At 40.6% G+C, this 16322-nt stretch overlaps 1 protein-coding gene across 4 annotated transcripts in view; it reads left to right on the top strand.

Annotated features, from left to right (window-relative positions):
- LOC129194203 (adhesion G protein-coupled receptor A1) overlaps window positions 1–16322 on the top strand; it is a 224516-nt gene that overhangs the window by 130664 nt on the left and 77530 nt on the right. For 2 of the 4 annotated variants that reach the window (XM_054799239.1, XM_054799240.1), the window contains 2 exons: window positions 14679–14889; window positions 15183–15391. In XM_054799239.1, the coding sequence (XP_054655214.1) occupies window positions 14679–14889; window positions 15183–15391 (420 nt within the window). The other 2 variants (XM_054799241.1, XM_054799242.1) reach the window with 2 other exon arrangements.

The raw sequence follows: 16322 nt of genomic DNA, 5'->3' as shown, positions 1-16322 counted from the left end.
ACGCACACGCACAGACACAGTGAGTCATTTGGCTTTGGTCCCACTGTAGCTGCCGGAGGGTAGGAGTTGACTACAGAGGGGATCTTCATTGATCAAAACATGACTGGGGGAAGAGGGAGAAACTGAACCGCTGGAGTAAGCTGACTATAGTAATACTTGAAGAGATCGATTATAGGGATATGAAATCGACGCACAAGAGCACTCCAATAAATCCTCCATCCTACCCTTGCTTGTGGTGAAGAGCATTTGATTTCGCAGCATGACAGAGGCTGAGATACTTGCACAGAATGCCAAACAGCATCTGTATACATAAGATGTGTATGGATACATACAGAGCAGTCAAAAAAAATATTAGATACCATGTGCAGTCCAATTTAAGTTACAGTAATTCCTCGTCACTTTGTGCTTCGAGTTCCACGGCTTCGCTCCATCACTGTTTTTCAAATATGTATGAATTAATAAATCATGCTGTTTCGTGGTTGAATACGGCCTTTTATTAGTCAAAAATATACATATTTTCACATTTTTACATCTTTTCGCCCAAGTTAAGCACTTCCAAGCATACAAATGGCAAAATGAACTCAAATACAAATATAAGGTATGTTTTATTTTTATTATTTTTTTAAATCAATACCATAGCGCTAAATGGTCTTTCACTTATATAGCACTTCTCCACCTCCAAGCGCTTTGACACCGCTCGCACATTTACCTACTGATAACACAGCATCAGGAGCAACTGGGGGTTCAGTATCTTGCCCAAGGACACTTCAGCACGGAAGATTGAACCTGCAAACTTTAGGGTGGGGAGCGACCACTCTACCACGTGAACCATGCCACCACTGCAATACCAATAATACATACTTAAACAGATATAAAAAATAACTGTATAATATATGCTTTGTGTTATTATTGGTTGTTGGTTTCAACATTTCGGCTTTTTCTCATTGTGCCTTTTGCTGTATTTTTATCATTTTTGATGTTTTTTTATTATTTTATTTTGTTTCTGCAGTGCTGCAATGACAAATGAGCCACGGGCCGCAGATGGCCACTGAGCCGCACTTTGAGCACCCCTACACCCCTACTTTTGTGACTCTTGGTCTGGGTTAGGCTTGTGGCGTTGGCTTCATGAGCAAACCACAACTATTATTTGGCTTATTGGCTCAGTGTAGTGGGCGAGGGATGCAGGCTGAGGTGAGAGAGTGTGGTCAATGTCAAAGCCCTTAACGAGCGGCATTGTCACGGCTCAAAGATTTTTTTGGAGATGAACGTCTATGGAGTTATATTTGATCCTTAACTTTAATGTAGCAAAGGCAGATTTTGAGCCCTATTGATGTGCAATAATTACTGTTGTGTACGCAGGCACATCGCTATGTCAGTCCCTCCCTCTCTCGCTCGACCTTTTTGGTAGCTCGGGGAGGCGAGCCGGTTTATTAGTGTACCTCCGGCCGGGTTTTGGGAACTGGGCTCCTTGCTGGGGCTTGCGGGTTGCTGCCTGGATTAGTGGCGTGGCGTATGGGCGTGTTCAGTGGACAAAAAGCGTGCCTGTTGGTTGCTCTCCGGGAGGTGAGGGAATTGATGTGATAATACATTTTTTTCAAATGTTCTCGCGATCGACCAGAAAAGTCCCAAAGATCAACTAGTAGCTCAAGATCGACGGGTTGGCGACCCCTGGTGTACAGTGTGATCCCAACTGTGCATGAGTGTCAAGGAAAAATCTGTTGCTAGCGCCAAAATACACGTGAGACGAGTTCTTTGAGAATAATGAGCAGTTCAATTGAATGCAACTTGCATGCAAGGGGATGAATCAATACAACCGTGGAAATACTTCCTGCATTATTCCTCGCAGTTGAACTATTATTGAAAGCACAGGCGTGTGCTGTTTTGCCATATGTCGGGCATACTGTAGATACCACAAGCTGTTTTTGGTCGACATATTACTCACGTCGAGAGTCACCAAATAGCCCAAGTTTATCATACCGTCAGAATCTCATATCGGCCCATGCCTAGGAAACCACATATGTGAGGGGAGGGATCGTCTCCTCCTCCTGAGAGGGACAGAGACGATGAAGGGAGACTCCCATGCCTAGACACCCAAGGCTATTTAAATCAGGTGATAAGCATGTGGAGGACTTGTTTTGGAGACAAGAGGTCTCTCACGACGAGCAGATAATCATTGCAATAAGAATTATTTAATGCAATCTACTGTAGACCTTCATATTCTGTGTTATACTGTATATCCTATTAGTGATAAGTTCCAGTCTCACAGTCTCATAGAGCAGGTGTAGCGAACCCGCCGCTCTCAAGCCACATGCGGCTCTTATGAAGGCATGAAAGCATATCGAAGTTTAGTTTATTACGGTATTTGCGTGCGCACCTTGCTTGAGTTCATGACAGCAGTGGGCGCTTTGCTTTTTGAGTTTATTACGGTATTTTTGCCGGCATGCACAATGAATAAAAATAGCATGAAGTTTCCCAGTCGGATCGCAACCTTTCGACAGAGTAATTTGTCAAATTCGCTCTCAAAATGGCAGGGAAAAAAATGCACAGATAAACGAAAATATGGAATGAACACAGGACGCGTTTACTCATATTTTTTTGTTGAGCGCAACGGCAAGCCACTCTGCCTTTTGTGTCAGGCGTCTTTATTGCATTTGAACGCTTCAAATCTTCAGCGACACTTAATCTCGCTCCGCGCCAACATCGACTTGGAATTTCCGAAAGGGACTGAACTTCGCAGTCACATAAATCTGGCTGAGCAAAGGTGTGTGTGTGAGGAGGGAATGATGTTCATGTGTATGATGTGGCTCTTTGCAGTAACACAGTAAAAAATGTGGCTCTCGATCTCTGACTGGTTGGCCACCCCTGCCATAGAGGATGCGCGCCAGACTTTGGGAGCCTCCAGATTACAGGAATATTACAATGAATCTAGATTTGGAGTCCAGAATTGTGTCAATACAACTACTTGGAACATTAAAAATAAGCTAATGTGTTTTTACTGTATCTTGTTTATTATTATTACCCTGTAACTCGAGACACAAGGCATAGATAAGCCACAGTTTATCTCAGTTGGTTTAGTGATGATGTCACACTATGTATATAGTATCTTATCACCACCCCGCCTAAAGTCCATAAAGCCGATCAGACTGTGGTAAAATAAACAAAGGAAACATAGCTGGAGTGTAGGTTATAGTGTCTGAATGATATGTGATGTTATTGATGTTATCTATCGTGACTGAATACTTCCTTATAGCTCTACATAATTGTGACCACAATTATTCTTGGTTTGGTTTTCTATTTACTGTTGTTTTTGGGGGGGAGGGTTGTGTGTGTGTGTGAGAGGGAGTGAGCTCACAGCACTCTTAATGGAACTGAAATGATAATATACACACAAAACAACCCACAGACAGGAAATAATAAGCTGAATTGCCTTAGAGTGTCTCATTTTTACTTGTGAGTTCATCAGTCCATTGATATCAAGATGACCACCGAAGCCATTAGAGTTTCATTTGGAGCAGCCGAAGGATTAGTGGGAATGAATTAATATGTTAAAAAGAGGCCATAAATATACAGCCTTTTCTCCGCCTTTTCATTCTGCTTTAATGTGTTTCCCAGATCTGCTGGATGTGCCCTGCCCACGCCCATGGGTATTTTCCAAGCACAAACTTGACATCCGCATTGAAAAAAGCAGCGCAGAGGATGTGTGGTTAGCCACTGTTGCCTCAGAGCAAGCTTCAATGGTGTGCCCGCTAGTGCCTTTCAACATTAGCAGTATGGAAAATGGATGCATAGACTTTAAGACATGAGGTGCAGAAAAGCATAATGACATGCATTGCTGACAAGTCACTGAGTGAACTGCTGACAAAAAGGAAATCAATAATAATATTTGAAAATATATCATTGTAACCACACTTGCTTTTTCACAGAGTGCTTCATAATGGATTTTATTCTGTTGCTGTCAAGAAAATATGGATTGTTATTGCACTAATAAAACGTTTCTTATACATTATTCTCCTTTATTTTACTCATATTACCGGTAGTTATAATTATGCACTAACAAATGTATTTTGCTAAGATACATATTAATGTCACACTGACTTGCTATGATTATCTGCTCCAGGCTAGAGGCCTCTTGTCTCTAAAACAAGTCCTCCACATGCTTATCACCCTATTTACAGTAAATAGCCTTCGGTGTCGAAGCATTTGGAGGATAAGATCACCCCTCCCCTCACATACTGTATGTGGTGTCCTATATTAACTAACATTTTAACATGAATGGTCAGACATTTTCTCCAGAAGCCATTTTTCAGGTTGTATTGATTTGTCTCCTTGCATGCAAGTTTTTATGATATGCACCTCTCATTATTCTCAAAGAACTTCTCTTTTCTCTCATCTATTTTGAGGCCAACAGCAGATTTTCTCTTGACAGTTGCGCTTGCACAACCGCCACCCTGACAGGAGTGCGTTTTGAATTAGATTTTTGCACACTGACCAATCTCTGATTGCATCTTGCATTGTCATCAACATTTGCTATTATATTAGCGAGAGTTTATTCAGGTATCTAGTCCGGTTTATTATTTTTTAATACACTAATTACAGTATATGCACAAAACTTAAAAGTTTACTTTGAAAGTTGATGGCAGCTCCAGCAAGTCATATATCACACTGGTATGGCAAGGAAACACACATTAATAAAGCATGACATCGCAAACTGTCTGTTCGGCACTGGCATTGACTTCAACCATTTCAACTGTGAGAAGATTCAGGTTTCACTGGGTGTTTGGCAGAAATACTTTAATAAGAACCTAAAAAAAAGGAACAAATCAAGTCTACCGATCTAGAAAAATGCATTTCTATTTTTTAAAACTTTAGCACCCATCGTTAAGGATAAGATCAAGACGGTAGTTAATCAGGTTACACATTTATAGGTCTGCTGCCAGCCATTTCTCTACAGTACATGATGTCTGCTTACATTTTACTCAAGGATCCCACTTCCACACAATCATGCATATTCATCCACTTATGGTAAAGGTGCGCACCATATAAGGACCCGGCTCGCTCTACTCTACTATTGTGGAGCTTCATAGACAGGTTGCCATGGTGATACTTGGCCAGTGCTAGCTATACAATACTGCCAGTGAATCACATCAATCACGGCAGCAGGGATTGTGGACCACTGTCTTTCCCTCATTATACCATCATTTTAAATCATCCTATGGATAGGAGACAAATCGCACATCTTTCATGTACTTGCATGTGTTTGTGATCATCTTAGATGACTTCTTGAGTGCACATTTTGCCTACATTATGACGACAGCCATGGCTCGGGACCTGACAATTTTAGAAATTATCCACACACGGTAGGCCCAGTGCGTTGAAATGTAATGGGATGACGCAATCTTGGAGCATGCAGCAATTCACGCTCATCTCACCTCTGAGCCTGAATCTCAAATTACAATCTGAAAAGGCCCAATGTGACGACAGCTTGTTTTTTGTTTTTTTTAGCTCAGCCACACACAGAAACCAAGCTGAATACTTAATTTCTACGAAATGCGTCTATCCAAATACACTCTAGATCAACATTTTAAGAGCAGTTGCAAATTGCAAGAATTTACGTTTTACACTGTTGGATATTAAGGAGGTTCAAAGTAGAGCTTCAAAATGCAAAAAGAGGAAATGGTAGTGAGCCAAAAAAAAAATTGTAAGAATTTTTTTGCAAGCAACCATTGAACTGAAATAGGCTGATCAAAAGTTTAAGACCATAGCTCAAAAAAACAGAACTCTGCCCAAAATAGAAAGTTTAATTATTTTAGGAAGTTTTTTTTTTAATTCAAAAAAGGACTCAGTCACCTTAAAAATTGGTTTGGTGATGCTTCCAGGTGGTGAAGATGGCTTCACGGAGGGACATCCACTGTTTGGAACTGATTTTTTTCCCCATTTTTGTAAACTTCCCTTGCCATCCATCCCCTGGTTCAAGGAGGGAAAGCTTTTTTGCCTTTGCCATCAAGAGATCATGACAGTTTGAATACCTGACCTAAGAAAATGACATTGAATCCACATTTTTGGTAAGATTTTGGCTTTTAAAGGCTGTGGTCGTAAACATTTTATCAGCTGACGAACAGCCTATTTCACTTTTATGGTTGTTTCAATGAATTGCTTACTCAAAAAAAACCTCCCATTTCTTGTTTTTGCATTTTGAAAGTGAATTCTTGCGATTTTTCGACTGGTCTTAAAATTTTGATCAGGAGTGTATAGTGTGTGAGCTGCAACAATTAATTGATGAATCGATGATTAATCAGTTATCAAATTATTTGACTATTTTGGTATTTGATTAATTGTTTTTTTATTTAAAAATGTAAATATTCTGTTTTCAGCCGCTCAAATGTGATTGTTTTTTTTTTTTATATCCTTAGTCATCCATGAAAGCAGACCTATTATCTTTGTGTTTTAAGTAAAACGATATTCACACACATCACCTCTGACTTTGGAAAACAGTGAGTGACATACTGACGTTTTTTCTGACTTGCTGCGGACCAAACCACAAACTGTTTGTGTTTGGTTCATATTGATTTGGTCCGTTTAGGGCATAACCGATGACTTGATTAATCAAAACAACAAGCTCAGATTAATCCATTAAACTAATAATTGTAATAATTGCATCTCCTATCAGTAAAGTTACTGTTTTTTTTTTTTTTTTTTACATCTGCATATGTCTAACATCCATCCAACCATCCATCCATCCATTTTCCTCCGCTTATCCGGGTCCGGGTCGCGGCAGCAGCAGTTTCAGTAGGGAAGCCCAGACTTCCCAGTCCCCAGCAACCTCTTCCAGCTCCAACGGGAGGACACCAAGGCGTTCCCAGGCCAGCTGTGAGACATAATCACTCCAGCGTGTCCTAGGTCTGCTCCGGGGGCCTTCTCCCGGCTGGGCATGCCCGGAACACCTCAGCAAGGAGGCGTCCTGGAGGCACCCGGACGAGATGCCCGAGCCGCCTCAGCTGGCTTACTTACTGATGTGAAGGAGCAGCGGCTCTACTCTGAGCCCCTCCTGGATGACTGAGCTCCTCACACTAGGGTGAATCCAGCCACCCTACAGAGGAAACTCATTTCAGCCGCTTGTATCCGGAATGTCGTTCTTTCGGTCACGACCCAAAGTTCATGACCATAGGTGTGGGTGGGAACATAGATCAGCCGATAAATTGAGAACTTTACCTTACGGCTCAGTTCTCTCTTCACCACGACGATCCGGTACAGCAACCGCATTACTGCAGACGCTGAGCCGATCTGCCTATCGACCTCACGCTCCAACCGCCAAGACTCTGAGATTCTTGAACTCCTCCACCCGGACCTCATTCCCAACCCAAAGGGTGCAATCCACCCTTTTCCGACTAAGAACCATGGCCTTGGATTTGGAGGTGCTGAGTCTCATCCCAAAAGTTTCACACTCAGATGCAAAACACCCCAGTAAACGCTGAAGGTCACAGCCCGATGAGGCCATCAGGACCACCTCGTCTGCAAATAGATCCTAAGGCCACCGAACTGGACTCCCTCGATGCCTTGGCTGCACCTAGAAATTCTGTCCGTGAAAATGATTCCACTTCCAAAAAAAAACTATTGTGTAGCTGCTGTCATTGATGATCAGGCAGCAACAGTTTATAATTATGAGACGTGCGCAGCAATTCAGGAGTTTAACACCAGGCTTATACTGGGGAAGTCAATGTAATTCCATTCATGATGACTAACAGCAATAAAAAAGATGACTTCTCTCAGGAAATCTCTGGTAAAAGTTGTCCTTTCTCACTGTAGCACCTGCGTCTGGTGTGTTTTATATAATACCAGACAGCGAAAACGGCTTTCAACACAACATTAGTCTTGGGTGTTAAACTCCTCACTGCTGTTCGGCCTTTCCACTATTTCCTTTCACGCAGTTACATCTCAGATACTACAGTACCTCCAAAGGTGGTAAATTAATCTTCAACCCTCCCATTCAGTATCAGTATCAGTTCACGCAGCGCAACAATCTGGGAAAAAGGCGGACAATCCACAGCTTTAATAGGCAGTGTGAAAGCGGCTTTAAATGATGTCTAAACTGCACTTGGAAGTCATGAACATATCATCACTGGCTACAGGCTGTAGGCAGCTATATTCTGTAGAAATATGTGTTTCTGTGGTTGACCACATCAACACCCAATGTCCTACTGTTGCTATATATGGATGCCTTTTGATTTCCCTCCTTTTACCTTTTTATAAATACCACAGTCTTAGGATCACATGTCACTCATCAAGTGCGAACAACCATAAAAATTCCTTTCATGTCTTAATGCTTTGAGTTATGCCACTGCAGAATACCTCGTTTATCGCGGTGAATTGGTTCCACACCCGACCATGATAAATGAAGTAGGTTTTCTTATTTATAAATTGAATATTTGTTTTAGAGCATAGAAAACCTGTTTACAGCCTTCTAAATGTGGTTTTCAAAATTATTAGAGCCATCTAGGCATGAAATAACACCCCTATAGTCACCTTTACACTCGCATTACCCAATATAATAGGCTTAATAACTGAAATGAGCCATTTAAGACATAAATAAGGCTCTTGTTCGTGTTTGTTGCTGTAATTCCGATGTTAGGGGAGCTGAGTGGGGTGCGAACAGGAAGAGCGAGTTTAGTTTTAGCTAAACCTGCAATAAAGTCACATACTACATATCATTACAGAATTTTGACTTCATCTTCTGAATGCCTTATATTTACGTTTTTGTTCATTTAGCCATTTTTATGCTTAGATGCTTATTGTCGGTAGAAAATACGTAAAATTAGGTTAAATATGTATTTTTTTTTACTAATAAGCTGTATTCAACCACAAAACAGCATGATTTATTAACAAATATATTTTTGAATAACCGTGATAGAGTGAAGTCGTAAAATCCGAAGCAGAAAGTGGCGAGGGATTACTGTAATTAAATTATAGCTTTTCAGTGTTACTTTAGTCACTCACTATAATGCAGCAGTGTTTCTCTTTACTCTTTGACTGAGCACAGCTTATGATTCTGTTGTTTTAAAGACACGTCTCCTTTCTCTTTGTGCAGCACTGAACACGGTATATGCTGTAACATTATAATCCACAATGCTCTTACTGCTGTCCATCTGTTGCAGCCTGGTGCATGTTTTTGATGCGGCACACGCCTTTGACGTCACAGTCTGAGTCAGAGCCGCCTGAGGAGCTGCAGCACAGCTCTGTCCATCCAAAGCAAACAGCCCAAATTCACGTGTCAGTACTGCTCACACGGTTCCCCCACACAACAGAACACCACCTGTCTCAAGGAAAAGTTTGTTTACCGCCCTAACTGTCACTTCTTTGTCATGGTCAGTGTGTCTTTAGCCGCATCTGTGCTGGCAGGACTGCCCTTGATTACAACAAAAAGAATGCAAATCTCCCATTGTGCTCATCAGCATTTCTGCAGGCCAAATCTGCCCATTGTGCCAAATTTGTTTAATAATCCTCTGCAAATAAATATTATGTTTATTATATATTTTCTTTCTTCTGTAGTGACCCACAGGGGTTTGTTTAAACTTCCCTTAATCAGCATCTCTTTGAATGAAGGTTCGATGATAACGTGACGTTCCCAAGGTGATTTGGTGCCTTCCCTCAATCACACTATTGTGTTTTTGCATGCAGCCTGTTTTGCAGCATTCTCTAAGGCAATGCATTAAAAACGTTTGGAGGAGGACGGAGAGCAGGGGGTGGATGAGAGTCTGCAAAAACGAAAAAGGAGAGAGGATGTTATGGGTGTGTGTGATTATGGTCACCAAGGTTACAGCACGGGGTCTTTGAGGAAGGACGGGACGTTGGTTAGCCAACTAAATAAGCTGTGAATTGGGATGTGGTATTAAAGGGTTCATAAAATATCGCTCAAGCGGGGGAAACAAATAGTTTGAACTGTTGGACCTTTTGCATGCTTTGGCTGAAAACACACCCGCTGGCTTGTAAATCCCTTTTGATGCAACGTGTAGAAGAAGGTGAGGAGACAAATACACAAGATAATGCTTTCAAAACATTGCTGCAGAGTTCATCTGCATGAGAAGGGACTCCTCGGTTATAGTTTTGCACCACAGAGGCTCAATCCTCCCCAGCTCTTTCACTATACAGTAATTCCTCGCTTATCTCCTGTTATTTGGTCCCAGACCCCACTGTGATAAGTGAATTTCAGCAAAGTAGGATTCCTAATTTTGTAAATCAAATATATTTGTTGTTAGAGCATTAAAAAACTGTTTACGACCAACTAAAAACAGTTTTTGTCATTATTAGATTCCTCTTGGCATGAAATACCATCCCGATAGTAAACTTTACACTTGTATTACCCACTACAGTTAACATAATAACAGAAAATGAGCCTTTTAAGATATAAGTAAGTCTCGTACTTGCGTGTGTTGCTGTAAATGTGTTCCGATGCTAGGAGGCAGGAAGTGATGTCGGGTATTTAAGAGTTGAGTTTTAGCCGTGAGTTACGGCCGCCACCGTAGCAGATGTTAGGAATTATTGTGTGTGTTGTGAGATAATTCAAACCTGCAGTAAAAGCCTGCATTCCAGTGATCAAGTCTGGCGCTCGTGTGTCTCACCGAACATCACAGTAACATTACCAACACCTACTGACAAGAGGACAATACCGAATCCAATCACAGCATTTTTTCTTCTGAATGCCTTAGATTTTGTATTATAGTTCATTTAGCCATTTTGATGCTTGAAAATGCTTAATTTAAGCAAAAAATATGGAAACTATGCTTAAATGTGCATATTTTTGACTAACATTAGGCCGTTTTTAACCACAAAACAGCATGATTTAGTAGTTGATACATTTTTGAGCCGTGGCATGGTGAGTGACGACTGTATTGTCTCTGTTGGCAGTGCAGGCCACCAACTGTGCTGTGCTGTGCAGAGGCGAGAACCATGCAATGTAAATTTGCAAGGATTGTCTGTCTTTATTACTGCTGTCGGATGGAAATCAATAGCTTTTACAGATTCAGTCAATGAGGAAACTTAATAGCCAACACGCCCGTGTTTAAAAATCATCGCCAGCTGTGTAGACACGGTGCTTGTAATGCGGAAGAATCATACTAAAGCACATGTTTGCTCACTGCTGAAGAATTATTGTGCCCTATGTGGAAGGATCCAAATAATCCACTCTCGTAGCAGCTGCAGCAGCAACAGTCTTGAAACAGTATAAATGCAATCAATACATAGCGTGCTACATAAAAAGCATTGAAATGTTGACTTGATTGTTTACATTTATTTCAGTTTCATATAACCAGCTAAGTGTAGTCGAGAAATGTTGTCATTTATTTTGACGATCTGGCCAACAGGCAGCCACAGACATAAAGATATTAGCAATACAGTAATCCCTCGTCGCATCGCGCTTCGAATTTCGCAGCTTCACTCTGTCACGTTTTTTTAAAAAGTATATTAATTAATCAATCATCACTGTTTCACAGTTGACTATGGCCTATTAGTAGTAAAGAAAAAAAAATGCATATTTAAGCGAATTGTATGTATTTTTGCCCTAATTTAAGCATTGTCAACTAAATGGCAAAATAAATTAAAATACAAATATTGTAAAGACATTAAGAAGACGCACTGAAAGACATGTTAAACACTGTGTGCACAATTATTAGGCAAGTCAGTATTGTGACCATATTCTCATTTATATGCATATTTTCCAACTCCAAGCTGAATAAACTTGAATGCCTGTTGGGTTTGAGCATACCAGGTGATGTGCATGTGTGTACTGAGGGAGGGTGTGGCCTCACACACTATGTTTAATGTTGTAATTGTTGCAGAATGCGGCAACAACGTTTATCCACAACGTCTGTGATCAACATCGTGAGTCTTCCTGCTTAATGCGGTTTATTATACAGGTGCTTGCCAGGTATATTCATCATACAATGCTTAAGTTAATTTGACTCCTGTACTTGCTATTCACCTTGTCATAAATTAAGGTATTATTTCACATTTTGTACTCTCTGTTAATCCTTGTGTGTTTATATTACTGCAAATGCTATCTACAAACTCTATTAACTCTACTATTACACATCTTGATCATTTTCTTCGTTAATAAAAATGGCTAAACTAGTACATATTGGACACGGACGTGAAAAAAATGATTAATAATTGCTGTGACGCGGAGAAGGGGTAGCTCTGCTTCTTCCGACTCCTTTTCAGACATGTTATATGGTGAAACTGTAAACATGTGATGCTCTTTAATGCAATCTTGTATGCATGCTGGAAATAAATAAAACCCATTCCAGTTGCATTATTCAGGTTCGACACGCATCAGTGAGTCAGAGTCAGACATAAGTCATTATTTATGTCATGGTATATTTTGTACTTCTACCCAGAGGCGTCGCGAGGTTTTAAGAACAGATGAGGGCATACTGTAAGGTGCGAACGAACGTAGCATGCAAGCCTGAAAAAATGACTGAAAATGTATTATTATTATTATTATTTCAGTCTAATTTCAATACAGGACAACAACAAGCAAATATTTACTTTCTTAAACAATCATTGTTATATCCATTCTTGTTCTTCCCATGCTGTTCTGGTCTGCTTTGTGTGCTTCAAAGGTACACACACTCTGCAGGTACCAGTGCAAGCAGGGGCGCAGGGAAGACGTGGACTGGATTTTCAGTGATGTGGGTGTTGCTAGGGGTGTCCAAACTTTTTCCACCGAGGCACACATACTGAAAAATCAAAGGATGCAGGGGACACTTTTACATTTTTTAAACCAAGCCATGTAGATATGCTGAGAGGTTGTTTTTTTTAATACACATATTTGAAGAAAAAAAATGGTTTGCATCTGCGTAATCCTTCATAAGGTGTATTATTAGTACGAGTTTTTTCACCTTACATTGCACTTTTTTTGCTTGCTTGATAAATGGCGCACTTTGGACTTGGACTTTGGACACCCCTGCTATACGAACAAATGGAATGGATTGGATAATGATGCACTGGAGAGGCTCTCTCTACAACTGCATCTCAGCTTTTCGATATAGGTGAAAAAGCGTATTTTTACTTACTTCAGTTTTTGCTTCTTTTTTTTTTACCTTTTTTGCAGTTGTTTTTTTTTTTGTTTTACAAATATTTCAATTTTCTTCTTAAATAATCTTTGTAAATTTTCTTTTTTTAATATTATGACCTTAATCCCATATTTTTTTTTACTTTATTCCCATAATATTATAACTTTTTTCCCCAACCTACTTTTCAAAAAAAGGTGTTTTCTTTGTCATAATATTACAACTTAAAAAAATACATATTTTTCTTTAATACTTTAATACTTTAATACAGTATGCTACCAAAATGAAGTTATAAATTATATGTTTTTTCTTGTAAAATTCAACTTTTTTCTTTACAATATTACTTTTTTCTCTTAATATTTTGACTTTATTGTCATAAAAAACAGCTGTTTTTTGTGTGTGCTGTTTTTTTTTTTCCAAACTATTTCAACTATTTCTTCTTGTGAATGTTCTTCTCATAATTCTGACTTTTTTCCCTTAATATTTTGACTTTATTTTCATAACATTGCATCTTTTTCAACCAAATTTCCCCAAAATTACAACTTTATTTTTTGGTTTTGTTTGTTTCTCATAACTATAATATTTCAACTTTTTGCTACTGAAATTAGGTTATTTTTCCTCATAATATTATGACATTATTCTCATTAAATCACAACTTTTTTCTCTTAATATTTTGACTTTATTCTTCTAAATGTACTGTTGATTTTTCCATTGTTGCTGTTATTGTTGTTGTTTATTTGAGTTTCTTGTTAACTTATATTTTTACAATGTGCCGCAGGCCAATAAAAAAATAGACATAGGCCACAAATGGCCGCCAGGCCGCCCTTTGGACACCCCTGCTATATTAAGCGAAGGGAGACTGACAGATTTATCATCATATTTCAGTGAATAATGACAGGTTATATATATATATTTATATATATATATATATATATTTATTTCAACTCATATTCTGGCCACTTTGTATTAAATTTGTCAGCACTTTTTAAAATGAAACCCCACATTTTTGGTCAAAACGATGTTTTAGGGAAGCTTCTGCCCCCTAAAATAGGCCCAATGATGCCACTGCTTGGCACTGGATCTCCTGAGGTTGTGCAGGTGGACCTGATGAAGTGACTTTTGTGAGATACCAGTCAGGATATGCTCTCATTCTACAGGTTATCAGTTTATTTAGGAAAAACCAAGAAAACGAGCAACATGACATTTTCAAGTCGCCTGCGCCGCCATTGAATTTCTCTCACAGCCCACTCACTGTCACCTGTTTTGTTTTTGGGATGATGTTCTGTTTTGTTTTGTTTTCAACACGTGAAAAGAAGATCAAGTCAGACCAGTTGTCTCTTTAAATCAAACTGCAGTGTTGATGTGCCCTCAAGCTGAAATGGTAAGAACCATTTCCACCTCTGCGGCAGGGAGTCTGACCAAATAGGCGCACTAGCGCGCTTCAAACGGGATTCTGACTCCCGTGAACGCTTGTGGTCGCTTCCATACAAGACAACAGCACCATTTGTCTTTTTAATTGGGAGTTGTTGCGGGCTTGTTTTCCCCTTCTTTTTTTCGCCTCCTGTGCAAATCGGGGACACCACTAAATGTTTATCTCCCTTTTCCTTCAATCCGCAGAACTCAGTGGCAGTCGCCTCCATCCATTTACCTCTTGCTGCTCCGCACACCTCCTCCTCTGCCTGGCAATCTGTTGATAACTCCACTTGCAGGCTGCAGTTTATCGTCTTCCGCAATGGCAAACTCTTCCCGTGCACGGGGAATTCATCCAATCTGGCAGACGATGGGAAGCGCAGGAGCGTCGCAACACCAGTTGCTTTCACCAAATTAGGTAAGAGGAAATCCATTTTGCTGGCGTAGTGATGTCAACGCTCTGTCTTGTTTGCACCCAGTCGCGACGTATTGGCTCGCACGTTTTATGTTCCAATTTATGTTTACCATTTATTTACTGTATGTCGTTTGCATCCATGCATTGCACTTTACTCCTGCTGCTGTTGCATGTATATCACACACTATAACCACATGTGCACGTTTTCATGCGTGTTAATACACTTATTTTACTACTACACTTTCCACTTGATTTCCTAAACTGAATGCATTGCTTCCCCCTCTTTTTTTTTGCAGATGGCTGCAGCCTGGGGAGCGTTGTTCACTCCGTCACTATTGCACTCAGGCACTTTGCATTGGGGGTAGAACCCACCGCAGCCTATTGGGACTTTGACCTGCTGGATGGACATGGTGGCTGGAGGGCAGAGGGCTGCCACATAACAGGCTCCGGGGGCAACACGACCACTATTCACTGCACCCACCTTAATAACTTTGCTGTGCTCATGGTGAGTAGTCGGATGTGGCAGTGTCATTCATGTTAGCACACCCCCTTCCTATTCTACTGCTCTTGCAGCCTATTATGGCTCGAAAGCTTCCTTTCCCAATGTGTTTTCATGCAGGGGCTGTTTTAGACCTCCCTTTTATAGTTCTCTGCAGATGCATCAAATATGCGGATTTTTTTTTCTAATTAAAATTCCAAATGCTTTAAATATCCCGGAAAGGAGGAGTTGCTTGTTCTGTTTAGACATTTTTTTCAGAAAGAGAATGGTAATAGAAGCGATGCTCTGCAAGGGAAGGAGCGCCTTGTCAGGAGCTATTCGCCTCCGAGCGCAAGTGGTGTTTTAATTGGTCGCAACCATCGCGCCGAGAGAAAATGTTGGACTGTGAAGCCTAGCGTGGTTCATTTGTGCCGCTCAAGTTGATCTCGACGCCGCCGAGATGCCTCCTCCAGACGACGTCCCCCTCTTCACATTGATTTCATGAGGATAATAGCCGAAGCGCAATTGGCAACCGCATCGTCCGCGTTGCTCCATGTACAGAGCCGCTTTTGCGCCTGGTCTGATCATTTTTTATTTTTTTGGATGAAAAGAAATCATCCGGATGTTTACCGAAGAGTGGGATTCGTTAGACTGGGAGGTCAGTTCTCAGTGGAGCATGAAAAGTGATGTGATGCTTGTCGCTGCTTTCCAAGTTACAGTTTACCTGCATGTTTTATGAGACGCAATCCCGCGTTGTTGGAAATAAGATGGTTGGAAAACGCCGCATAGGAATGACAAACTGTGGCCATACAGGCAGCGTGCGTGCGTGCGTGTGTGTGTGTGTGTGTGTGTGTGTGTGTGTGTGTGTGTGTGTGTGTGTGTGCTCTAGGGGTTGGTGGGTGTTAGAGGAGAGAGTGTGGTGTCCGTGGAGAATACTAAACTGTTAGGAGCTGGAGAG

This window comes from Dunckerocampus dactyliophorus, chromosome 14 (assembly GCF_027744805.1).
Source record: "Dunckerocampus dactyliophorus isolate RoL2022-P2 chromosome 14, RoL_Ddac_1.1, whole genome shotgun sequence".
Taxonomy (NCBI): domain Eukaryota; kingdom Metazoa; phylum Chordata; class Actinopteri; order Syngnathiformes; family Syngnathidae; genus Dunckerocampus; species Dunckerocampus dactyliophorus.
Note: the sequence above shows the minus strand (reverse complement) of the source record. Positions and strands in the feature narration are given on the sequence as shown.